This window comes from Leptosomus discolor, chromosome Z (assembly GCF_034619465.1).
Source record: "Leptosomus discolor isolate bLepDis1 chromosome Z, bLepDis1.hap2, whole genome shotgun sequence".
In the NCBI taxonomy this organism is placed as follows: domain Eukaryota; kingdom Metazoa; phylum Chordata; class Aves; order Leptosomiformes; family Leptosomidae; genus Leptosomus; species Leptosomus discolor.
In genome coordinates, this window is record NC_141419.1 from 52,558,663 (window position 1) to 52,584,774 (window position 26,112).

General features: G+C 42.7%; 2 protein-coding genes across 2 annotated transcripts; both read left to right on the forward strand.

The window, feature by feature from the left end:
• The first annotated feature begins 2,593 nt into the window (after positions 1 to 2,593).
• On the forward strand, positions 2,594 to 13,903 carry RGMB (repulsive guidance molecule BMP co-receptor b). Its single transcript, XM_086479810.1, has 3 exons — positions 2,594 to 2,720; positions 6,535 to 7,046; positions 13,235 to 13,903. The coding sequence occupies exons 1-3, from the start codon at positions 2,594 to 2,596 to the stop codon at positions 13,901 to 13,903; spliced, it is 1,308 nt and encodes a 435-aa protein (XP_086335936.1).
• Positions 13,904 to 16,582: 2,679 nt separating this feature from the next.
• On the forward strand, positions 16,583 to 25,849 carry LOC147413286 (uncharacterized). The gene is made up of 5 exons (XM_086480290.1): positions 16,583 to 16,646; positions 20,035 to 20,188; positions 20,325 to 20,395; positions 25,197 to 25,377; positions 25,812 to 25,849. Exons 1-4 carry the CDS (start codon positions 16,598 to 16,600, stop codon positions 25,259 to 25,261), a joined length of 339 nt encoding a protein of 112 aa, XP_086336416.1. The 5' UTR covers positions 16,583 to 16,597; the 3' UTR covers positions 25,262 to 25,377; positions 25,812 to 25,849.
• The last annotated feature ends 263 nt before the right edge of the window (positions 25,850 to 26,112 follow it).

Below are 26,112 nucleotides of genomic sequence, written 5' to 3' on the forward strand. Positions count from 1 at the left end.
GTCATTAGGAGCTGTCAACATGTCTTTACCAAGGAGAAGTCATGTTTGACCAACCTGATAGCCTTTTATGAAGACATAACCAAGTGGATAGATGATGGTAGTGGAGTGGATGTGGTTTATCTTGATTTCAGAAAAGCATTTGACACCGTCTCCCAGAGCATCCTCGCAGCTAAACTGAGGAAGTGTGGTCTGGATGATCAGGTAGTGAGGTAAATGGTGAATTGCTTGAAGGAAAGAGGTCAGAGAGTTGTGGTCAATGGGACAGAGTGTAGCTGGAGGCCTGTATCTAGTGGAGTCCCTCAGGGGTCGGTACTGGGACCAGTACTATTCAATATATTCATCAGTGACCTGCATGAAGGAACAGAGTACACTGTCAGCAAGTTTGCTGATGACACAAAACTGGGAGGAGTGGCTGACACACCAGAAAGCTGTGCTGCCATTCAGAGAGACCTGGACAGGCTGGAGAGCTGGGTGGGGAGAAATTTAATGAAATACAACAAGGGCCAGTGTAGAGTCTTGCATCTGGGAAAGAGCAACCCCATGTACCAGTATAGGTTAGGGACTGAGCTGTTCGAGAGTAGCTTAGGGGAAAGGGACCTGGGGGTCCCGGTGGACCGCAGGATGACCATGAGCCAGCCATGGGCCTTCGTGGCCAAGAAGGCCAATGGCATCCTGGGGTGGATTAGAAGGGGTGTGGTCTGTAGGTCGAGAGAGGTTCTCCTCCCCCTCTACTCTGCCCTGGTGAGACCGCCTCTGGAATATTGTGTCCAGTTCTGGGCCCCTCAGTTCAAGAAGGACAGGGAACTGCTTGAAAGACTCCAGCGCAGAGCCACAAAGATGATTAAGGGGGTGGAACATCTCCCTTATGATGAAAGGCTGAGGGAGCTGGGTCTCTTTAGCCTGGAGAAGAGGAGACCGAGGGGTGACCTCATCAATGTTTGTAAATATGTAAAGGGCGAGTGTCAGGAGTATGGAGCCGGGCTCTTCTCAGTGGTGTCTAATGATAGGGTAAGGGGCAACAGGTGCAAGCTGGAGCACAGGAGGTTCCACATTAACAGAAGGAAAAACTTTTTCACTGCGAGGGTGTCAGAGCCCTGAAACAGGCTGCCAAAGAGAGGTTGTGGTCTCCTTTTCTGGAGACATTCAAAACCCACCTCGACATGTTCCTGTGTCATCTACTCTAAGTGGTCCAGGTCTGGCAAGGGGGTTGGACTAGATGGTCTTTTGGGGTCCCTTCCAATCCCTCACATTCTGTGATTCTATGATTCTGTGAAATGTGTCTTGCACTGGCTAGCATGCCTGCAGCAGCATGCTCCACAGATGTGGAGCCACCTGTGTGTGGGCCCTGTTCTTGCCCCCATAGCAGGGCCATTCACCATGTCCATGTTGTCACGTATTTGGTATGCAGGTCCTAATCCACAAAGCATCTCATACCGTCCAGTGGTAGAGCACGGTGCAGCCTTGACCCCAGTGAGCCACGCAGCACACTAGAGTCAAACATGGTTTAAGTACCTGGTGTGGCATGGGCGAGTTACCAGGGGCGTAGTGCTGGGACTTCTGACCCCATGGACGGACACAGAGGAAGATGGTACACTCTGCCATGCCCGGGCTGCCCATGGTACTGCCTCCTGGGACTCGAGATGCTGCGCACCGGGAATCGACTCAGCCATCACACCTGCCTTCTGGAAAATAAACCACAGCTAGTTCAAAATCCCGTAGTGCTTTTTGCACTGACATATCCGTTTAATTTCGCTATTTTTCCCGATTCTGCCGTGGGTGTCCTTGGAGCCCTGTCCGAGGACAAGCGGGCGGTGCGGACTGTCTGACTGCTATGAAAAAGCTGCGGATATGGCTTGTGCCGGGGCGGGCCCGCCTGGCTGAGGCCCCTGCATCACGCCGGCTGCCGTGCTACGCGCCCCGCCCCAAGACCCCCGCCTCCAGCCTACCCGGACCCGCGCGGGCCACACGCGACCCCTGGTGGCGGCGTGTGTCACTGCGGACCCTCTCGCCGCGTGTGTGGCTGCGGAGCTATTCACCGCCGCGGGGAGCGCCGGGAGCCACCGCGGGCCGCGCGCGACCGAGTGACGTAAGTTGGCGGCGGGCAGGCGGGGCCAGTGGGCGGGGGAGCTGGGGATACCCCTCCCTCTGAACCAGCTCCGGTCCGGGGGGCGGGGACGTACCAGCTGCACGTCGTGGGGCTTGTCGGACAGGCCGTACAGCCAATGAGAGGCGGCAGGCCGGGCGGGGCCGGGGTGGGCGGGCGTCGTGCGGGGCGGGTGCGGCAAGGGGCGGGAGTCTGCTCTTGGCGGTGCCGGGCCTGCGTTTGCTGGACGCTGCGGGCCGCTGCCGGCCGCTCACCTTCGCTTCCTCCTTCCATCCTTCGCCCGCTCACCGGCGCCTTCCCTTTGTGCTCGTCTCCTCCTGCCGCCATGGCGCGCCGCCCCGTGCCTGCCCCGTTGTAGCCCGGCGGCCTCCGCTCGTCGTCTGAAGGAAAAGGAGGGGGAGGAGGAAGCAGCGATCAGGAGGTTGCCCGTCCGTCGTCTCATGCCGCGGCCCCGTCCCGCCACTGGCCCGGGGAACTGCATGGACGGGCATGGGGAGAGCTGCGCCTTCCTGCGCCGCCGGGGCTGAGCCGCAGCACCGCCACGGGCTGCGACGCCCGTTGCTTCCCGACTTCGGCCTCCTCCTCGCCCTGGAGCTGCTACTGCTGGTGGGCTCAGGTACCGGTGTGGGTCTCACTGCGTGGGCCCGCGGCTCGGCGGAGACCGCCGCCGCGGCGCAGTGCAGCAGCAGCCCCGGCTTGGCCACAGGGGGACCGGGGCGGGGGAAGGGTGTTAGGCGCTCAGGCGGCGCGGGCTGGTGCGGGGTTGCGAGCGAGCGATGTCTGCTTGGGCCCGCCGTGCCCCGCCGTAGGAAGGCTTATGCAGTGCTGGAAATGATGGGAGCGAAGCTGGACAGCGCCAGGCTGTGCGGCGTCCTGCCTGAAGACACGGGGAACTGCTGTTTCTTTTTGCTTTAGGTAGAGCCTGCATTTGCTTGGCAGTTTGGAAACTGTGGAGACAGTGGAAGGTGCTACGCACACTGCAAATGCCTGCTAAAGTGGCCTGTATTTTCAACTCAGAAGTGATCTGAGCAGTTATAATTCTGTGAAAATGTTTCTCTCTAGCTTGAGCGCTTTTATATATTTATAGTTTTAGTGAACTAAATTGTAGGGAGAGGTCGTCTGATTTGGGTCAAATTGCTGTTCATTCCCCACTCTCTGTACATAGAATCCACTGAAAGCAGCAAGTTGCAAGGAGTGTGGAGGGACAGATTTATTAGATTATTTGATAACTTGACTGACTTGCTGAGCTAGACTAATTTATATGTGATTAAAATATTGCCACAAATCATAACTGAAGGTAAATAGAAAAAAAGTTTTGATCCTTTGAAAGTCAGGCTCTGGACCAGCATTGCCTTTTTCATTTTGCTTGATATAGGTCTCTCTTCATGTGTCTGAAAACACAGAATTTGATTGTGTTGGGTTTTTATGTGCTTTTGCAAAGCTACATATCACTTGCACAAAGATCAAGTGAGAAACTTGCTGCTTACTCATACAATTCACGGTTGTACTTGGCTGTAGGTTAGAGACTTCCTCCTTCTACTCTGTGTTATCTTGGGATTTTGACAGATTTGTGGTGGCTAGCCGTCACTGGCAAAAGATGTTGCCCTTACAAATTCATGATTTGGATATTCAGAGTAAGTCATGTGAGTACTGACATGATGGAGTGATGACATCAGTGGACAAGGGAAGACCTACGGATGTTGTCTGTCTTCTCTAAGGTCTTTGATGCGGTCCCCCACAACATCCTTCTCTCTTAATTAGCAATATATGGATTTGATGGGGGATGAGGAATCGATTGGATGGTCGCATCCAGAGGGTAGTGGTCAACAATGTGCAAATAAAGATCGATGACAAGTGGTATCCCTCAGGGTCTGTACTGGGACTAGTGCTGTTTAATATCTTCATCAGTGACATAGATGGTAAGATGGAGTGCACCCTCAGCAAGTTTGAAGATGACACCAAGCTGAGTGGTGCGGCGGGCATGCCTGAGGGATGGGGTGCCATCCAGAGGGATCTGGACAAGCTTGAAAAGTGAGCCCATGTGAACCTTGTGAGGTTCAACAAGGCCGTGTGCAAGGTCCTGCACCTGGGTCGGGGCAATCCCCAATGTCAATACAGGCTGGGGGATGAAGGGACTGAGAGCAGCCCTGCCAAGAAGGACTTGGGGGTACTGGTGGATGAAAACCTGGACATGAGCTGGCAATGTGCACTTGCAGCCCACAAGACAAACTATGTCCTGGGCTGCATCAAAAGAAGTGTGGCCAGCAGTTTGAGGGAGGTGATTCTGCCCCTTTGCTCTGCTCTAGTGAGACCCCACCTGGAGTACTGTGTCCGGCTCTGGAGTCCTCAGCACAAGAAAGATGTGGACCTGTTGGATCGAGTCCAGAGGAGGGCCACAAAAATGATCAGGGGGCTGGAGCACTTCCTCTGTGAGAACAGGCTGAGAGGTGGGGTTGTTCAGCCTGGAGAAGAGAAGGCTCCAGGGAGAACTTACAGCGGTCTTCCAGTACTTAAAGTGGGCCTAAAAAAGTGAGTCTACAGACGAGAGTAATCTTTTTAGCAGGGCCTGTTGCAATAGGACAAGGAGTAATGGTTTTAAACTAAAAGAGGGTAGATTTAGGCTAGAAGAAATTTTTTACAATGAGGGTGGTGAAACGCTGGAACAGGTTGCCCAGAGAGGTGGTAGAAGCCCCATCCCTGGAAACATTCAAGGTCAGGTTGGACAAGGCTCTGAGCAACCTGATCTAGCTAAAGATGTCCCTGATTATTGCAGGGGAGTTGGACGAGATGACCTTTAAAGGTCACTTCCAGCCCAAACTATTCTATGATTCTGTAACTCACAGGAGGGTCAGCTAGGGGGCAAGCAAAAAAATTGCTAGTGTCCTGCCATGACTGTGTGACTTGCGGAAAAAACCCTGTGTTTAAAAATGAACATTACTATTCAGTCCATTTTCCACCGCTAGTGTTTTAATTAGGCTGTTAAAATCAGATTGGACCCATGCCTGTTTTACTTTAAGGACGCACAAAACAAGTGGGCAATGTTCTAAAGAGGGGTTTGAGGGCAGGAAAAAGAGTATCTGTTAGGTATTTTGTATTTACCCTTTTTTTCCACACTTCCATGTATCTTTGTAAGCATTTTTGTGGTGTTGAAAATCTGCTTTATGACAGTTTGAAATTACAGATTAATGTAAGCACAGCTGAATTTTACAGGTTGTAAAAGGAACAACTAAGCATGGCATGTTTTTAGTAGATAGTTTTGCATCTTGGACAGCTATTGCATGAAGTCTTGCATGTGTTCTTTATGAAGGTCTATTTTCTGTTATGGCTGTTTTCAGCTCTTTGGATAGGAGAGAACCCAATCTCTCCTTTGACTGGGGTCCTCCTAGTTTTAACCCCTGTGGAATGCGTGTCTCTGTTTCCTGTAGTGCAGCATGTAGTCTTGTTTGTTTTGTTTCTGCTCCTCATGAGTTCTTGTGTAAAATTTACCTGCAGAACATGAGAATCTGGAAGGATTTCAGATCATGATAGTGAGAGGTGTGGAGGAGAGGGCTGTAAAACTCCAGTTTGTTTGCTGGGATGGTTAATTATGCTTTCTTTGGCGAAATCAGGTGACCAGATAAGGTCTAACTGTTTCGTTCACGTAAACTGAACTGTGTACCTGTTGCATACATCAGGTAAGTATTTCAGGTTTTCATGGGGAGAGGGTTTCTTTGCCCTGTGTCATCTTACTGAATTACACTATAAGAGGTGCTGCTATGGCAGTGTATGGATTCCTTAGCTGGCAACTTGCTCTTCAGACAGCTGTGGGTTTTTCTCACTCGTTAGTCCCAGAAAGCAAGCAGTGAAGCTTTAGCTATTGGCAGTGCCAGAGAAATAAAGCAAACTGGATTTATGGCCTGCCTGCTTCCCTACCCTTCTTTCCTCCCACACTGCTTTCTAGAAGAGAAACTTTGATTTCTGCTTCATTCAGTCTGTCTTTGTCTAAACGTGGATGGCTTGCTGCCTTTACCACATCCTTCTGAGGGGCAGGATTCTGTTTAAAAGTTCAGTAACTTGTGTAAAGCACTGAAAGACTAAATGGAGACTTGGCTTATTGACTAAGTGATTAACTTAAGCACAATGGCGTCACCTTGATATCTGGAAATAAATGCTGGGCTCATACTTGGAGGGAGTTAGTGCTCTTAATTTTCATATAGACAATATCAAGTAATGGATTAAGTCATGCATGGGTCATCTCAGCCTTTGAGGTGGTCTGTATTGCTATCGTTCTGCCTCCCAATCCCTTTTTCTCTATTACGTAGTGTTTCCCAATGGGTGAGCACTCTTAAGTTGTCTTCAAGTTGTTTTCTACAGTACCTGTGGGTGTGGAATGGGGTATTGCAGTCTAAGAGGTTTGCTTGATTTCCCTCTGCTATCTGTTTTGTGCTTAGGTGACTGCCAGCTGCAAACACCTTGTCGAATCCAGAAGTGCACCACCGATTTTGTATCCTTAACTTCACATCTAAACTCTGCTCTTGAGAGTTTTGATTTGGAGTTCTGTAAGGCCCTGCGAGCGTACTCTGCCTGTACCTATCGCAATTCCAAAGTATGCCGTGGAAACCTAGTCTACCATTCTGCAGTGCTTGGGATCAGCGACCTCATGAGCCAGAGAAACTGTTCCAAAGATGGACCCACATCCTCCACCAGCCCTGAAATGACGCGTGATCCCTGCACTTACAGTGGCTACACAGAAGCCAGAGAACATCAGGGAGGTGAGAAGACTTCTCCTCCTACTTACCTATTTTGTGGCTTGTTTGGTGATCCTCATCTGAGGACTTTTAAGGATCACTTCCAGACATGCAAAGTGGAAGGTGCTTGGCCCCTCATAGACAATAACTTCTTATCAGTGCAAGTGACCAACGTGCCTGTGGTCCCAGGATCCAGTGCTACTGCTACAAATAAGGTATGGATTGTTCTTAAACATTGTGCATGCATACAGAAGTAAAAGGCCAAGACAGCAGAGTAAGTCAGTTGGCCCTTAATGGTTAAGAACTGTAGCAGCCTGAGAATCTTCTGTGCAGCCGTCTAAGAAAGCAAAACTGTTAGCCTCTTCTGAGAAGCAAACAAAACTTAAAACAGGTCCTTTTCTTCCTTCTCCTCCCCACCACAAGAAAATCCTGTATGTATCACCACATAAGCCTTCAAAGGTTTTAAATGTAATACTTTAAAACAGTTACCAGATTGTAGTGTCTGTGACTGCCTCTGCACTAAGTAGAAATTTTAGGCAAGGAGCAAGGAAAGAGTGTAAGTCTCCGCTTTTCATTAATTCTCTAAATTGTGTAGCCATAACAGTATAAAACAAAAAATATTGATGGAGTGGCCTAACAAATGAGTTACCAAGATGCTGAGGGTTCAGAGCAGGGACAAGAAGGGGAACTGTGGAGAATTGAGAGGAGGTAGCAAAAAAATTACATTGATGCCAAATGGTTGACGGAAGGTCTTAGTACTCTGGCTTTACTAAAGCAGCAGCAACCTGAAAATTCTGCTGAGAGTCCCTGTTCAGGCTGGCAGGACTTAAGTTTGCTCTTCTCTCAGCCATTTGAGGTGGCTAGAGAAGGAATACATACGCTAGTGTTGATAGTTTATGACATTTCCTTACGTTAAGAAAATTAGTTGTCTCTTTCTGCTGAAAGCAGATAGCAGTTGTGTCTGTAGGAAGAAAATGAGGAGGTATAAAGCGTAAGCCTGGCTAAGGTGTCCCTAGGTTTACCTCCAGAGCCAGGGTGAAAAATGCTCTGAAATGCTTTGGGGGTATCTTTCTATCAGTAAAAGAAGTTACTTGAACATACATTTGAAGCTCCTGCTGTCACATACCTCGTTCCCTTTTTGGAGTGAAATGGCCTTTTTAAACTGTGGTAGTTTAGCTTTTGTATTGTCAAGGTATGTCAGGCTATGTGTACACAGTTTCAAGACCATCAATACCGGAGAATTTTCACAGTTTGTTAAGCTCAGAAGCAGGTTTTTTATTATCAGGGTCAAGAGCAGATGGTGTCAGTCCCAGCAGGTTAGATCCTGCACATCTTCTATGGAGATGGCTGTGTAGTAATATTAATAAGTGAAAATGAGTTTTGCTATTTCACTTCTGCTGGATTCTGAGGTACTGACTAATGTCGATGCTTGTATGAGTGAAGCAAATCTTTTACATTTGCCAGAAGCCGAAGGTCGGACTGATATATCATTGAAATTTAGAATGACCTTTTCTTAACTTCTGCTGTTCCAAGAAGAGTCTGCATTGCAAATGAGTTCTGGAGGAGTATAAAATGAAGGAATGAGGCTAACCTGAGTAAGTTTTGCAGAAGAGTCTTAGGTCCCTTGAAATCTGCTCCAGTGCCTTTTTTTAGACTCTTAAATAAGTACAAGAAAAAGCTGCATTTCATAATCTGCAGTGAGCTTTTATCCTCAGTTTTGCTGAAGTCTTGCAGAATGTTCTTTATTTCCTTGTTTCTTGTAGTACTGGAGGAAAAAGTTGAGTTGTCTTGTGTACAAATTGTGTGGGTGGCTAGGGTATGATGGCAGTATATAAGTGATCTTATTTTACCCTTTAGCCAAATTCTGAAAATGATTGACTGTGGTAGCATGTTATGCCGGTATATGTTTTCTCAAACAGATAACCAGGAGGAGAACTTAGAGATAAATATCTGTATGTACCGGGGGTGTACCTTCTGTCTTTATTTATTCTCAATGTTTGTGTGTTTTTCTTTGACTTGTCATTCTGGAAAAAGTGGTAGTATGTTCTTCTCCTTTCTAATAGTGATTTAACTTCCCTGCTGTTGCACAAGTACAGCTAAGTGTGCAGAAGCAATTAAATAAAATGTATGGTTTAGGATATTAGAAATGTTTCTAATGGTAATCTGTTACATATTGTACAGTCCTTGAGTTTTTTCGTTCTTTGGCAGGTAATCAAACGTATCAGCACACCTCTTTGTAGGAAATGAAGGTGTTTGAATATACAAGTAACTTAGTAATATAAGTTTTATTATCTAATGCATCGTCTTGACTCCTTTGTTTGTTTATGAACAGGCTGCTATAAAAGGCACAGAAAAAGCTTGTTAAACTGCACTGCCACTGCTAGTTTCATTCCTGTAACATCTTTATCTGCAAGTATTCCATTTTAGTTGTGGTGGTGTACTATCTGGTCCTGAGTATACTTTCCTGACTTTGGCCATAGGGTAGCTTAGGGCATCTTTAAAGAGCTACCAAGAGAAGTTCAGTGGCTTTTATCTATGTAGTGGTTTTTCACTAGCTTAGAACATGCACATAGGTCTTCTACCTTCTTTATAAGAAAAGTTTCCAGAACATTATCCATTGTTAGTCTTACTGCTTTTTCATTGCAGATATTTGAGATAGATGTTTAATGGGAAATAATAGCAGAGTTTTATGCTGAACTTAAATTGTCAAGAAGCCAAAGCAAATACTGAATTGCTAACTAGCCTACTTTCGACTCTAATGAAAGACCTGATGAGGGCAAAGACAAAAAGAGTAGAAAATTGTTTGTCCTGAATGCCCTTTTTTTAGGGGAAGCGATTTAAGAAGCTGTAGGTACAGAGTATTTAATCTTTACCCTATATGCAGTGTGCTTGTGAAAGGGGCATACCATTACTTGACCTTGTTGGTAGTTATTACTGTCAAATTTGTCATAGCTTTGAGTTGGGCAGGAGTGTTGATCTGCTTGAGAGTAGGAAGGCTCTGCAGAGGGATCTGGACAGGCGGGATTGATGGGCTGAGGCCAATTGTATGAGATGCACCAAGGCTCAGTGCCGGGTCCTTGCTCTAAGGTCGTAACAACCTCATGCAATGCTACAGGCTTGGGGATGAGTGGCTGGAAAGCTGCCTGACAGAAAAGGACCTGGGGAGTGTTGGTCAACAGCTGCCTGAATATGAGCCGGCAGTGGGCCTAGGTGGCCAAGAAGGCAATAGCATCCTGGCTTGTATCAGAAATAGAACGGCCGGCAGGACTACGGAAGTGATCGTCCCTTTGTACTCAGCACTGAGGCCACACCTTGAATACTGTTTTCAGTTTTGGGCCCCTCACTACAAGAAAGACATTAAGGTGCTAGAGCATGTCCAGAGAAGGCCAATAAAGCCGGTGAAGGGTCTAAAGCACAAGTGCTACAAGGAGCGGCTGAGGGAACTGGGATTGTTTAGTCTGGAGAAAAGGAGACTTGGGAGACCTCATCGCTCTCTACAATTACCTGAAAGGAGGTTGTAGCACAACAGGTATCGGTCTCTTCTCAAGTAACAAGTGATAGGACAAGAAGAAACAACCTCAGGTTCTGCCAGGGGAGGTTTAGATTGCTATGAGGAAAAATTTCTTCACCAAAAGGGTTGTCAAGCATTTAAACAGAGGCTGCCCAATGAAATGTTTGAGTCATCACCCCTGGAGGTATTTAAAAGACATGTAGAGATGTGGTGCTTGGTGCTTGGACATGGTTTAGTGTTGGACTTGGCAGTGCTAGGTTAATGTTTGGGCTTGATGATTTTAAGGGTCTTTTCCAACCAAATTGATTCTATGATTCTATGAAATGCACAGTAAAATAGCAACATACAGTCAGACCTACATCATTGTTATTGCATTATGGCACTAGTGAAGACTAGTACACGAATTCAAGAGTTGAAAGTTTTGTTTAAGGCACACAAGCCAGGCACGTTCTACAAATATGTGAAGGCCGCCTAGAAACTTCACTTTGGCAGCTCAGTAACACCGTCCTTGAAAGGCTTTACTTGTTCAGTGGGAGTTAAGTAATCTTTGTGATCGTATACTCAGTGAGGATGATGTTACTGGCATCAGTAGGAGTGGTACAATGAAGTCCAAAATGAAATATTTGAAGTGTGGATTGAATGTGTGGGTTGGGTTTTTTTGTTTTGATTTTAGTACTCTTAATATAGCTGATGTTTGTGTATTGTATCTTCAGATAAGTCTCTGGAACAACCTTATTTTTATCTTTTAGGGTTTCTCACTGCAGTGAGCTCTGTGTGTGCCCAGAGAACAAAGCTCTGATACTTTCGGAAAAAAATTCCTTCAGCTGAAGATTCTGGCATTTTGATTTTTCTGTTGTAGATTTAGGAAGGGCAGCTAGTTCCTAGTCCATAAATGGTGATATATGAGCAGCTTTGTGGGGGTGTTAACAACCTATCCAAAGTGTAGAAACTACTGTGGGTACATGTGCATGTACAACACGTTACATCTGTTTGAAATAACCTTTTTCATAATTTAATGCTTTCTGTTACCTTGAGAACTTACAAAGAGAAAGCTTTGCAGTGAAATTTGCTTCATCTCCCTTTGCAACAAAACTCTTGAGTATCCCTCAGTACCAGGGTGTGAAATTGAGGTAGGAGTGGGTGATAAGGGAAGGAACTTACAGAACTCTGGTTTTACTGATATGGCCTATGGATTAGATGGATGTCACATGACAGGAAACACAGTATCCAAACCAAATGCCTTGAGCTGCAGTGTTACATGAGTATGTCTTTGGAAAGCCTTAATGGTCTTGGTTGATTCTGTTTGGAGCATCCTTGCAGGGTATGTGGAGGCCTTCCTTCACTTGATAGTCACTCAGCATGTAGTGTTATTGCTAATCTTGCCTTGGGGTGAAGGCTCCTGTTCTCCCTGTCTTGTCCCTGAAATTGTAAGCATTTCATTCTTGCAGAGGAGGGAGCTTTGTAGAGAATAGTTTGGTGGCTGCTTTGTGATGAATTTTGCCAGGTGCTTTAACTTGTTTTATCAAGTAGAGGTTTTATTCGGATTATCTGTAATCAGCTATTTAACCTCTAGCTCTTACTTCAAAGCGGAGGGGCAGGAAACAAAAGCTGTTGTGCAGAAGTGTTCTGGTTAACTGAAATTAAAATGTGAGGTTGCTGTAGAGCAGATTTTAGGAAAAAGTAATGTTAGATTGAAAATGTGTTTTAATATGTTTTAGAGTACTCTGAAACTTGTAGCAGACTGCTTAAATCATAGGTAAGTAATTTTGTTGAAATCACTCGATGAAAATAATGATTAAAATACCTATTCCTGGTGCAAAATTCCCTTTGAACTTTGCAAGAAGTCAGTCCCCTCTAAAACTATAAAGGAAGTAGCATATCTCTTTCTAATATTTATATGTGATTCCTCATTATACTTCTTATTTTAGGAAAAGCCACTGGACACTCCAAACTTGGTCTGCCAAATAGCCTAATTATTCCCTTCAAGTAAGACTGGAGGACCTACTCTTTCTGTTGTGGCTTACTACAATAAGTATAAAGGTTTAAAGGGCCAGTTGTAGTCTCAAAAGAATAAGTAATTGCATTATATGCTCCTAGTTTCTATGTTGGAAGTCCCTCTTCAAAGGCGTGTCTTTCAAAGTCTTGCTTTGTTTTTCCATGGGCACATTTTCTAGCAACAGTGGACTGAAGTGTCAAATCTCCCAGTTCCAAGGACTAATGGTCCAGGAGCCCTAAGTAGTTATTTGACTATTTCTTCCTGGTTATTCATCTCTCTCTCACTGCCTGTTGTGTTGATGGCTGATAAAGCACTAAATATGCCAGTGCTTTTAAAGTAGTCTTACACAGCTAATCCTGGCACCACATCCACCAAGTTTACAGTATCCCAACAAGGGTCATACAGTCACTGTAAAAGAAGTGATGAGAATATTGTGAGTGGAGGAAGTGGAGTTCTCTTGTATCTTTCTGTGATTTTGCAGTCTCATTCTGGTTTTGCTATAGTGGCTAGCATTGTGGGAATTACTTGACACTTAAACTTCCCTGTGACTGGAGGATGCATTCCAAAGTATTAAGAAACCGTCAGGCAAGAGGGACTTTTGATGCTTAATTAAATATAAAGCCTTTTCCTTTCCTGACCTTGTGGCTGTTGCCACATGCTGTTAGTCTTGCTTCCAGGCCAACCTAAGAACAAATTTAACAGTTGCCATCTGGTAAAATATTGCTTTAAGCATGTGTACAGACTGTTTTCCTTCAGTCATGAGTTGAGGACAACTGTCAAGCTCTGAGGTAGTAGGCGGTCTCAGATGTGTTCAGCTGCAAAATGGAAAAGGGGTTGAAATAATGATATTTTTCCACTAACTTTGCCTTTTTCCTTCCCCCCACCCCTCCCCCCAGATAACTGTTATCTTTAAATCCTACCAAGACTGTACAGACCAGAAAGTATATCAAGCAGTGACTGATGACTTGCCGGCAGCTTTTGTTGATGGTACAACAAGTGGAGGTGATGAGAATACCAAGAGCTTGCGAATTTTGGAGAAAGTCAGTGGCGAATACGTTGAAATGCACGCCAGGTACATTGGGACCACAGTGTATATACGCCAGCTTGGGCACTACTTAACGTTGTCCATTCGCATGCCTCAAGAGTTGGTCATGGCCTACAAGGAGAGCCAGGATCTGCAGCTGTGTGTGAACGGTTGCCCTTTAAGTGAACGTATTGATGATAGTGGCCGCTTACCATTGCCTGTGATGGGGCAGTTGCTCCCTCAGGGTGGTGCTGCTCATGCCCGGCCAGTGTACACACTGGATACTGCCACCACCAAATGCCACGAGAAGATGCTGGTGAAGGACATCTATTTTTACTCATGTGTATTTGACCTACTCACCACTGGTGACACTAACTTCACAGCTGCTGCTCACAGTGCCTTGCAGGATGTGGAGGCACTGCACCCCAGGAAAGAGCACTGGCATATCTTTCCAAGCAGTGGAGGTGGTGGTGTGGGCAAGGGTAGCAAATTCTTTCTTGGTCTTGGACTTGTGTGCTTGATCTTTGTTGCATTTCTGTAGGTTTTTTGTCTATTAACAAAGCTTTGAAATATATATTGTCATAATATATTGAGTAAAGGTGAGTATATATGTTTATACCATGTATATGAAGGGATGTTTTGTCTTGGGACACCCACCAGATTGTACATACTGTGTTAACTGTTTTCATGTATGTTTGATGTAATATTCTTTGTATCTATTTGTTTTGCAGTTTATAATGTCCCTGCATTGGGACCTGATAGAAAGCATTTTATTTTTTTATATATTAAATATTTATGTGTGTATGTGAGTAACTATGAATTGTACAGATAAACATGTACATACAATGCTCAGCGTTCCCTGTAAGTGTTGACGGAAGGTCTCAATCATGACAAACTTATCTACCCAATTGCAGAGAAGCAGGAACTTCTTTGTTACAGCGCTGGGAAGCACGGGGGATAGCTCCATCTGATGTGCTTCAAAGTTACATTGAAAATTCAACATTTTGTATCCTTTTTCTGCAAAGTCATGTTCTTTAACATAAGCGTGCGTGTTATGCCCGCTATTAATTTTGACATTTACAGTGATTGGTCCACCCTATTAAATAACTTCATTAATATTCCTATACTAATATAATCATTGGTTATCCTACTGATCAAAATCTCTGATATACAAATTAGGATAGGGAGGATGTGAGGGTCTTCACAGTAACATTCCTTTGTTTCTATGGTTTCATCACATAAGATAAGAAAATGTGCTAAGAATGTGCACTTTCATTCCCTGTGCCTGTCTCCCTGCCTCCCTGTTCTGTGTTCTGGACAATTTCACAATCCGCAGCAGCTTTAGCTTTGACCTTCTTCGTAAGGCCTGCATCTGTTGTCTCTTAGCGTAAGTGAGGTTTTGTATATTTCTTACCATAATGTAAACTGATCAAATCAGGAAATTAATACAAAATGTTAGTTTAGTATCATTAAAGCAATTAAGTTGTTCATTAAAAGCAATTATTTATCAATGAAAAGTAATTACCTATTCAAAATTCAAACCTGATTATAACATAAGTACTACTTGGTTTAACACTTTTTTTAAATGGATTAATTTGTGGAGGTTTTTGTATCACTTCTCTTAGTCTAGGCATCATGTCTCTTGTCTTGTAACGATACTGGTGATTTGCTGGGTTAACTAGTTAAAATCTTTATGAATTGGACTGTATTCTGTCCCTCAAACAAATGGCTGCCCTTTCTTTGGAGGGAGTGAGTGAAGTGCTCAGATGACCATCTTGGATAACATGAATTACAGAATCTTCCTTTAATTCTGAGATTTCCTAGTTTCATGGCATGAGTTTCAAAAGAAGAAAAGGGAATGAGTGAGACTTGTGTAGCTTTACAGAACCACTGGAGAAGATAATTTTAAAAGATGCTAATGGTACAGTTGTGTAAGCATGTAACGTAACTATTGCAGCTGCCTCTAAGCTTGAGGGTTAAGTCATTCTCCAAGATGGACTGGAGAAATCACAAGCCTGAATAGCTTGTGTTTTCCCTAGCTTAGGTGCTAATTTTATCTGTGCACTCAGAAGAAATAGGAGAGATGAGGCCACAGCCTCTGACTACTGAGGAGCTAGGAGAAGAATGATTTGATGGCGTGAAGGTTGGTTTTACTTAGTGTGTTAATCTGCTGCAAGAAGTGGAAGCTTTAATACATGCTACAATAAACCCAGCTTCAAGGTGAGCTTGTTTTGGTCTTAAAGCTGTTCATGAGACTGAACTGATATGTTAGAAGTGCTATCTGAGTAAGTCTCAAAGAGCACTTGCCTTTGTTAAGCAGACTTGTGCTAGTGTTTGCCTTGGTGATGGGAGATGGAGTTTATTCATGGAATGAAAGCTCCTAGTTTTTATGAAGACTCTTTTGGCTAAGTTAAGGATTGTTGATGGGTAAGTAGAGCACTAGTCTTCTCAAATAAACTAATTAATTTGCTGTATGGATGGGTACCTGTGTAGAGGTGTTATTCTGGGAATACTTGAGATGAAAGTAATCAGAACTGAGTTAAGGCTGAAGGTAAAACTTTAGTTTAGACTAAACTATTGGCAGGTTGTTCTGTCTGTGCTGTCTGATGGTGCTGTTTCAGATGAGTTGGACTTGTGGATTTATGGTATGTGTAATAATGTGGCTGCTGCAGTTTTGTAATAATGTGGCTCCTGCGGTTTCACCTAATGATGACAGGCTTCTACCTATTTTGTATGGCTGAATTTCCTCATCAAAGCTCTGAATTTAAAGTTCTCATGGCTGAATGCTGATGGATGAACCTAGTGTTGCTTGTAGTGGTGCACATACTGGGCAGACACCATATACTAATTTCCTCTGTCTCTGGATCCTGCATGTATATACATGTATGTGCTATATACATGTATACTAGCATTGAGTTGTGAGCCTCTCGGGTAAATAATGTTTCAGAAATGTATTAATTCCCCTAAAGAGTTTTCCATTTTTGTGTTCCTACTGTGGGATTTCTTGAGAAAATGTTATTTGCCCATGTTCATTCTTGAAGTCTGCCATTGCCAAGAAAGCTTTAGTTAATGCCAGATGTGGATATCTTGAAGATAGTGAATCATCTCTGGAGAGAACTTAAGCTTAGAGGGAATGCCTTTTTTTTTTTTTTTTTTTTTTTTACAGGCCCTCCAAATGGCTGTCTTTTAGAAGGCTACAGATTTTTTTTTTTTCTTCATGCTTGGAAACCACACAATGTGTCAGTCTTTGCAAAACCTTTTAGATGTGTTTCATGAATATACCAGTAAGTATATGTTTGTGTAAAAGAGTGGCTATGCAGTGTGTACGTACTTTAAATTATTATGATAGAAGAATGAAGTTGCCTACCCTGCTGAGGAACATCTGTAATACGGTGTTAGTGACCCCTGGTGGGGTGCAGAGAAATTTGGGATGTAAGCCACGTACTGGGCAGGGTATCTAAAAATAAAGCCCAAATTTGTCTCCCAGCCATCACTTGTTGGATAGGAATGTGCTGAGTACAATCATTATACTTACTTGCAGATGCTTATTTCCCCTCTGCTAAATAAGCTGTGTGGTGAAATTTGACCAGCAGCTGCAAACCAGGCCAGTTTATTGAAGAAACAATATGTGGGAAACCAACAGCAGGAACAATCCCCTCAGGATCCCACTTGCAGAGTTCTTTTGCAGTGTTTGCAGAGATACTTAGAAGAGCTTTAACACAGTTGATAACTGCTGCGTCCATCTTGAGAGGCATTATTCCTGGAGAACTTTCAGAGCAGAAGAACTCTGGAAGAGAAAATGACTTGCTGTAAAACTGAAAAAGAGATTGAGGCATTGAAAAGACATATAATTATATTAATAGTTATATGGAAGAGTCCATAAGATAGCAGAACTTTGTGTAAGATGATCTGCTAAGTATACATGGGAGCTGCAAGGCTAATGACACAGTATGAAGGTAAATTGAAAGTGCCAAAACTTAAAACAAGTTATGTCACATACATACCAAGAAAGATAGACCTAGTAAACACAACTTTGAATGTTTTGCTTGTGTTACAGCTAGAATTTGAAGTGTGTGGGGAACTAAGTGAAAGATAAGATTATTACAGTGCTTTGTGGAAATGACTGTAGAAAACAAAGGGAGCTTTAAATATGTATATGCTTGGTGATGCAGAAGGCGGCCATCATATCTATAAGGCTTGCTTTCAAAGGTGTTGATCTGTTACCACGAGCTCTGCAGAAGGCAGTATAGCATGATCATTGGTATTTTAATGCAACAACTACTAAGCTGTTGCTGATGCTATGTGTTGTTGGCCTTTGTCTTAGCAAACTTAGCTAATGCCTTGGATATCAGTGGCTTGTTTAAAAGGTTAAGTATCTTCTGGAACATTTCTAACCAGATGATTTCCTGGTCCAATGCAACAGAGCTTTTGACAGCAGCTGAGGATAGTTCTCTGTAGTTGTGGAGTCTGACAACTTCCCTAGGAAGCATTTCACAGAACTGAGCAGAGAATTGGGTGCTTAGTCCTTCATTTTGCATGTATATATGGCGCCTAAACAAGGGTATTATAAAAGGAACTAGTATGCTCAACTGACTGTCAAACCAAAAATTTTTTTCTCTCTTTTCCTGGAAAACCTGTCTGGAAGAATAATCTGCAAAGAGTGCCTGTTAAGTGGAACAGAACCTGAGAGCAGCCTGGCTTTTGTTCTTAAGGTCAAGTTAGGGCCCTTCAAGTAGTGCATTTCCTTTCAAACTGCTGCTCTACTGCAAGAAAATAGATCACCAGTTATTTACATTCTCTTAGCTTAGCATTACGGATACCATGCATTTATAAGGGTTTTGAGGACATGGCTATTTACTTACATACATCCTGCAGTGAACCAAGCAATGTTGCAAGCTTTGCACTGACTAATGAGGGTTTCATTAGTGGACAAGTTTCAAAAAAACACCCAAGTGGCTTCTGGCTTTCTTCTCTTTTGACAGACTCAGCACAGTTTCAAGTCTTGCATTCATTTTTTTCATGGAAGTACAGCTGTGGTGTTTTACACTGAAGTTTCCATGCGGAGGTTATTTTAATTCCCATCTGTGTCTGGACTGATGAAAACTGTATTCCTTTCTGTCTTTCCCTGTTCCAGCTATTAAAGACTGCTAATTATACAATACCTAGACATGACTAGTAATGACTCCTTTTTTTTTTTTTTTAGCAAGTATTCTTTGTTGTTTACAAGATAAGTATTTTCTGTGTTGTGCTGCTAGTTCTCTCCATCTATATTCAAACCAAACAATGATTGTGTGGGTCAATGTTGTTCATTAGATTTTATCATTCTTATTAATTAGCTTGTTTCGGAGATCAACATAGCCACAGATCAAGTACAAGTATACAGGTAAATTTATTGTGTTGCTGATGTAAAACAATTACATCCGATCTGATTCAGAACTCTTTTAATCTCACTACGTTGTGAATTGCACTTCATTGAAATTAAAAAGCTGCTGATAGTAAATCAACTATGAACAGTAAGATTGATTACAGACTTCAGATACATGCAGGCATATGTATCAGAACTGATAACTAGATATAAAAAGGACTTAATATGTCATATGTGGAGTGCCAATAACTTTTATTTATAGGAATTATTTTTGTGATTACTGCAGTTTTAAAGCTTAATTTCCACTTTTTTCTACACCGTAACAGTAGAAGAATAATCCATTGTATACATGAAAGTTGTATGTGTCATTGGTTCTAGTATGTGCTGAGGGCTGGGTCCACAAAACATTTTATGTCTAGTTGGTGTGTGAAGTGTTTAAATCCAAAACTGAGATACACGATAAAGCCTTGTCAGCTTGAACCCAGATGTTTCTTTTAGGATCTTTTGTTCATCTAGTAAAGTCCCTCACGGAACCTGTATTTTTGCTGTGGAGCAGAGAAAACAAATGCAGCCATGAGAGTTTTACCTGCACCCTAGCCAGAGTCAAATGTTGTTCATCTGCCTGGTTTACTTGCAGGACCTTTTTGTTAGGTACCTGACCTCCTCACTCATGTTTGGCAGGTGATGGTAAGAGTTGTTTATAGTATAGGGGTGGTAAGCATTTTGACAGAATTTGGGAGAGGCAAGTTAAAATTCCTTTTCTGCCTTGATATTTCACATCTTGCGAGAGTGCCAATCCTCTAACAGTCAGGAGTTATTACCAAATAAATGTGATTCTGCATTGTTATAAAATGATGGCTTTATCCAAACAAAGATCTTAGGTGCCTTGAAAGAGATTGGAGGCATACTTTATGCTTGAGAGTTATTCCACCTAAATTCAGTAAACTAAACATGTAGGCCTTCTCTGTAGTCAGTGGAGTAAATGTCAATATTGTAGGGTGGATTGAATTGTCGTCTGGGGGTGCCTACTGATATCCTTTCATAGAGGGAAAACCCAGGCAGCTAATTTTTAAGTAGCTGAAGTCTGAAGAAATTAGTCTGGCTCTGATGGTTACATTTTAAATTCCAGACTAGGTTGCTATTCAGGAGCTACCTATGTTTGCTAGAGACAAGCCAGCATTTCCTGCGCAGCACCACATCTGTCTCCCAGGGCTGTGATGGATACACCTTGGGCTCTGAAAGCCTCACACCTTACCTTCTTGGCCTGTCCTGTACACTGAAACTCAGTATCTGATTTCTCTTGAAAGCATATATGAAGAAGGCAACAAAGCCATCCTATCTGTTCTGTACTGGCCTCTTCTCCCCTCCCAACGCAGCTCTATGTGGGGGAAAAAATAGAGAAAAAAGAAGCAGGAGTCAGGGGACAAAGAGGAAGGAAGAGACTGAGTGGGATCATAGTCGGTAAGGCTTCTAATCTTTATTTTAGCCTTTAATTCCCGGACTGTGTACATTTTCCAATGAATGACACAAAATACATAACATAAATCTGCATAGGAGCAAGGGCTGTGTTTTCTAATTAGTGTGTTTTATCTTTTAGGCTGTCCTTTGGTGTCTCCCTTGCTGCCATTACCAAACAAATGTTTTCTAGAAAGCAGAACAGTTCAACAGGTAAGACTGCAAAACCTTAAATACTCTGCAGTAAAATTATTAATATATTTGACTAGAAAGTAAGAGATCTGTGTTTGTTGGAATCCCCACTGTAAATTATGTAAAGGAGATGTTTAAACAAAGGTTTCCTGCCTTCTCGAGTGACTGTAATAATCATTATCCTACTGCGTTTATCAGCTTTTTCTGTTAGTGATAAATGAAAGTGCAAGCTGCCCCCTTAGCTGGGAACTCTTGTGGAGAAGAGCACTACCTCTGAGCTAGAGTCGTCAAGTCCAGTCCTATGAGAATTTTCCCCAGTATTTCCTACTGGATAGCTAAAAGCTACACAGCTCTACTGTGGATCCTGGCAGTCATACTTTCTCCAAGGTCTCGCACTCTCAAAAAGTCCAGCTAGATAGCAGTGCAACCCAAATGTCTGCAAGCTATGCTTCTTAGCACTGCAGTGCATTAACAGTAGGTCCAGAATACGACTTGAGTTGTTTTCAGGGGTGAGCTAGTTTTTAAATCATTGCAGATGCCTGTAACATCCTCAATACAAATAGCTCAGTATCTAGGTATATCTGATTAAATCCTTTAATATGTCTCCCCTTTTATAAGATCCCCAGAGGCCTGATCCAGCAGCTGTCCTTTCTCAGAACAAATGCTCAGCTTTTTCATATTAGTCTGCTTGGAAGCATATGAGACCTACCTTTAAAAACGGTGTTAGGATTGAAACACATCACTCCCACTTTCTATAGGTGGGGTACCATCTCATGTCAGAAGAATACTCCTGTTAACCCTGTGTCTCTGTAGAGAGAGCCCAACAGTGGCAAACTCTCCTGGTGGCTAGGTCAAATTAAAAAGTAATGCACATCACTGTCTGTGGTGCCATCTCTGATCCCTTTGTCCTGACCTTGATGCCATGCCAGTGGCTTGGCATGACCTGCCTTCATCTAGTCTTTGCATCTTCAGGTGCTGGCAGTCATCTTTCCCCAGCTTGATTAAAACACGATGAACTAATTCCCTGTAAAATAAGTAAGTTGATACTAAGCTATGAGAGATAGGTGATACCAGAGTAGACTTTTTGAAAAAATAAAATTTGGGTTTTTTTTAATTTAGTAATTTTACAATACTTTAGCAATTATAAATTCTGTTAAAAGGCCCTAGTCGTTAAACTGTGGCTTGCACAAGTAGTGTTTGTGATTCTTTCGAATGCCACCATTTCAGAATATATATATTTTTCTAATGTGCATATAAAAAAGTCACCGTCTCACCTCTTCTTGCAAATGAGATGGCCTTTCTGTATGCTAAAGACATCAAATAGTCCCATTGAGAAATCAGATCTGGATCTTCCTCTATAATAAGAATAATAGGTGAAAAATAATTTCAGATGCACCTATGTCAATGGCAATCGGAGTCTTTGGCTCTCTCCCAGCAACTAGTTAAGGCTCCTCAGTCAAAAAATACCGAGTCCTTCAGTGATGACCCTCTGTGTTTTGAGTCCTTGAAAGTTTTCTGCAAGTAGACAGAAATGCTAAGACTTTCTTCTTTGTCAGCAGAGCTTCAGCTAACCCTTGTAAGATTATGGATTACTTACCGGCTTTCTCTAGATGCATTGTGTTTTATTGTTGACCTGTTCAGAAAACCTAGTAATCCTGATGTGGCTGTTTCACTTACTGAAATAGAGGCCCCTTACAAATGGAAACATTTTCTACTTCTGGGTTTAGCCTCTGGTAGAAAGTCTAACTTCAATTATGAAAGAAGAGACAAATAGAACTTTGTTCAAAAAAGTGTTAGGATATTGCTTTTACCTTGTCTGATGTGAGCAGAAGTGTATAGTGAAATCTTGAGTTCTGCACATTTCAGAGGATTTTGGTTTGGCTTAGTGCTACACTGACTCGAACAGAGCAAACAGCTGTCAGCCGCTGGAGTGCATTACAGGATCTTCTGGAACACTTCTTTGCCTTTAGTTTCACCAGGAAAGATCCATTTCATCCAGTCAGAGATGTGAACGCTAGTTATAAAAAATGTGTCTCTGTCATATGTGAAGACTGAATAGCAGAGTAAAAGAGAAAAGAAAGTAGATCCTGTTACAAAGACTACCTAATATAAAGTGAATTTACAAAACAAGATGAAGCTAAGCTCAGTAAATAAACATCTTGCCCTTCAACCAGTGCTTTCTGATTAGCAAATAGTGGAGTAGTTTCTGCTTATTCATAAAAGCCTCTCCATATTTTCACCTTCTAAAATCATGTTAAAAGGCAAAACAAAGAGCAGTTAGTGCCTAAAAAATGGTCATAGAAATAATAAAGCACTTGAGAGATTTGAAATGTATGAACAAGCATTTACAGTAGTTGCCACAGGGCTGTTTCCTGGTGATGTATATGAAGGGCAGAAATAATCATGAAGAAGAAATTAGGGTAATCCAACAAAACCTGTCTTTTCAGGATGTTCCACTTAATCAATCAACTGCATTCAATAAGTACTGTAAATTGTTCTGTCTAATATTTTTTTTTCTGAAATGACAGAACAAAGCTTTTTTTTAATATAATACAGAATATTTGGTGCAAATGGAGAGTAACTCACTATCTCATTAAAATTCTTAACTGATAAGCTAAAAGCTAACAATGCCTAAACCAGCTGGTACTGTGGCAATCTTTTCTCATTTGCACCCCTGTATGGGAGACCTGGAGTAACCATGAAAGCATTGGAGTTGGCTCAAAAAGGACAGACATGACATCCCTGCATTTGCTGGGAAGCATCAATCTGACAAGGATGGGGTGTGTGCAAAAGTTTCTCAGTTTTTCTGCACTCTTTCACTGCTTTCCTTAGGGGGAAGAAAAGCTATGTCTACATTAGCAAGTCATGCAGTGCAGTAGGAGTTGATCTGCAGAGCAGAAAAAAAATTAGTTGAGGACCCAACATCCACACCCTGCACCTTTGGGAATGAGGGGGTTACATCTGTTGAGCTTTAGTCTGCTTCTGTGTCCTGGATGCTTGGAGAGTGTCTTCACCTTTGGTTTCATCTGAAATTGACCAGCCCTGTGCAGGGGAAAACTGCTCTACAGTGCATCAAAGTGCAGAGCGTGGTAGGCATCAGGAAATGCACTTCAAAAATCCCCTCCTTAATCTAATATCTTATTGTAGATGCATGGGGTGTTTCAAATACATATTTCACATTTTGTGGAAGCTTCTGTACTTCCACAGCAATAACATCAGGCACCTGGCTCAAATGAGTCTGAGAAAAGTAAGGAACTCAAACCTTTTAAGCCAATGTTGTTAAAGTTCTGAGTTACTGAAAGTAATAAGCCAGAAATGACAACAGATATTTTGGGACAAGAGGATCTGAAAAAAATACAAAAAAACCCCTAACTTAAAAAATTAAGGTATTTCTTCATTACTAGGCTCCCCAAAAGAATATTTCTACTAATAACACAGAATTTCCTTTTACATATGACTAAATGGATATCCTGTTACCCAAAAATCTCAGACTCCGTAGAATCTGAAGCCTCCAAATCTAGGTGGTCGAATGATTATTAAATAAAGTTATAATTACTGACTTGTGGGTGCTATAGCTATTTATCCCCTCCATAGTAATTACGATTCTCAAAGGTGTTGCAGTTGAAGAATTGAAGTTGTGACAGAATGAATAACTTTCTGTAGCATCCACTGGTCTGCTATTTGGGTGACAAGGAGAGGACGTTGGTGGAGGATGTTTTGTGTTTCTTTAAATAGCTGTAACCACACAACTCCTGTCTAAATTCCTGGTTTCTCCCATGCTCCCAGGAAGCATGAATGGAGGGGCAGCTCATGAGAGCCAGGTGCTCTTGGCTGCCACAGAGCACATGTGCTTTTTTCATCTGCAGCTGTGTGCTAGCATTCTCATGAATGAGTGTGGAGCAACTTCTTTCACAACCAGCTGAGATTCAGATTTTTTCACTGTCTCTGTGAAACAGTTATTTCAGGGCCAGTCTTCCAAACCTGGTATCTGCCTTGCAGCTAGGTTCAATATTTGGCAAACATCAAAATATTTGATGCCTTATGGATATCCTTTGCTGTCACACTCCTAAAGCAGATGCAAGATATACTAGAGCAGTCATCCAGAGTGTTTGGTGAGAACTAACTACTTTGAGAAAATGCTTTCCACAGGTGATGCCAACTACATAGCCCAAAGGCTGCTTACTCTCATTCTGTGTAATTTTGGCATCTGGGAATACCAAGGTGTTTGTATGTGGGACACTAACAAGGCCAATAACCCGATGACTAATGTGTTTAGTTTTAAGATTGTATTCAACCACTCGCCACCTCTACTACAGATGGGAAGAGAGAGCCAAAGAAAGTTTGCAGCTTTCTGTATTTGCTCCCTCACAGAGGTAAAGGTACGAGTCTGAGTCTCACTCTTGACTGTGATGGGCATTTCTGTTAAAAAAAAATTCCACAAGAAGCAATTTTACCAGAAAAACACAGGTGCACTGGAACTCTGAAGCTGAACTTTAAAATTCTCATTCAACTTAGCACTCAAGTTTCAAAGAATGAAAAAGAGAGGAGGAGAATTACATATGAGTTCCTACCATAGAGAAACAGGATCACGTCTGTACCCAGTTCGTTTCCAACATTTGTAAAGTGATGTATAACTCAGAACAGGTTTCCCTCAGTATGCCTGCTTTCAGCTTCTTCATTTTGTTTCTCACATCTGCTAGCAGAGTATTTTATTTTGAAGTCAAGAGCAAATGAAAATACTTGGTTTAGTAATGAGAATTCCCACATGCTGTTTTTCAGACAAACAAATGAGCTTGTCTTACCTCCCAGCTTGTCCCAACAGGAACACCTGGCACCAGCCATTTTTGCCTTCCTGCTGCAATTGGAAATCCGTCCTGGAGGGCTTAGAACAAGCTAGAAGAAAAAAATCCTTTGCCAAGAGATCTGAGTCAATCCTGATGGCTGAAAGAAGATATTAAGGGATAAAGAAACACTGAATAAATTGTAGTATTTGGAAACACCAGGTGAGGGTAAAATAAAATACATTAAAGTATTTTGGTATTCAAAAAGTACTACTACTAATGGATGTGTGTCTCATATCCCCCTTTGTTATGCTGAAATAACACCAATTTATCTCATAAAGCATACATTTTAAAGTATTTGCAGTACTAAACTGAATACATCAATGCACCTGAGAAGAAATTATTAGTTTTTTAGTCTGTGATCATACACTGAATAATGATAGAAGAAGTACTGAATTTGCTTAATGCAATCTCTGGAATGTACTGTCATCATGTACTTTTTGTAGTGGATGAAGTGGGCTTCCCTAGAAAAAGTGGTTTGGGGCTATGTCATTAAAATTGCATCATAAGAATTGCATAGAGGGGTCTGAATTAAGATTATGCAAGCAGGAATCTCCTAACTTTTAAGTGATTTGTTTTGCAATTATGCAAAAAAGGTCAATTGCATCCTGGCCTGTATCAAGAGATGTGTGGGCAGCAGATCAAGAGAGGTGATTCTCCCCCTCTGCTCTGGTGAGACCCCACCTGGAGTGCTGCGTCCAACTCTGGAGCCCTCAATACAAGGACATAAACCTGTTGGAGCGAGTCCAGAGGAGGGCCACAAAAGTGATCGGGGGCTGGAGCACGTCCCTGATGAAGACAGGCTGAGAGAGTTGGGGTTGTTCAGCCTGGAGAAGAGAAGACTCCAGGGAGCCCTTACAGCGGCCTTCCAGTACCTGAGGGGGGCCTACAGGGATA

Excerpts from the sequence above, each read along its gene's own strand:
- LOC147413286 (XM_086480290.1), top strand. The coding sequence starts at position 16,598 with ATGTGTCAGTCTTTGCAAAACCTTTTAGATGTGTTTCATGAATATACC. Across the intron at positions 16,647-20,034 it reads TGTGTTTCATGAATATACCA|CATATATGAAGAAGGCAACA; the intron begins GTAAGTATATGT and ends TTCTCTTGAAAG. Across the intron at positions 20,396-25,196 it reads AAAGCAGAACAGTTCAACAG|GAACACCTGGCACCAGCCAT; the intron begins GTAAGACTGCAA and ends TTGTCCCAACAG.
- RGMB (XM_086479810.1), top strand. The coding sequence starts at position 2,594 with ATGGGGAGAGCTGCGCCTTCCTGCGCCGCCGGGGCTGAGCCGCAGCAC. Across the intron at positions 2,721-6,534 it reads GCTACTGCTGGTGGGCTCAG|GTGACTGCCAGCTGCAAACA; the intron begins GTACCGGTGTGG and ends TTTTGTGCTTAG. Across the intron at positions 7,047-13,234 it reads GTGCTACTGCTACAAATAAG|ATAACTGTTATCTTTAAATC; the intron begins GTATGGATTGTT and ends CCCTCCCCCCAG.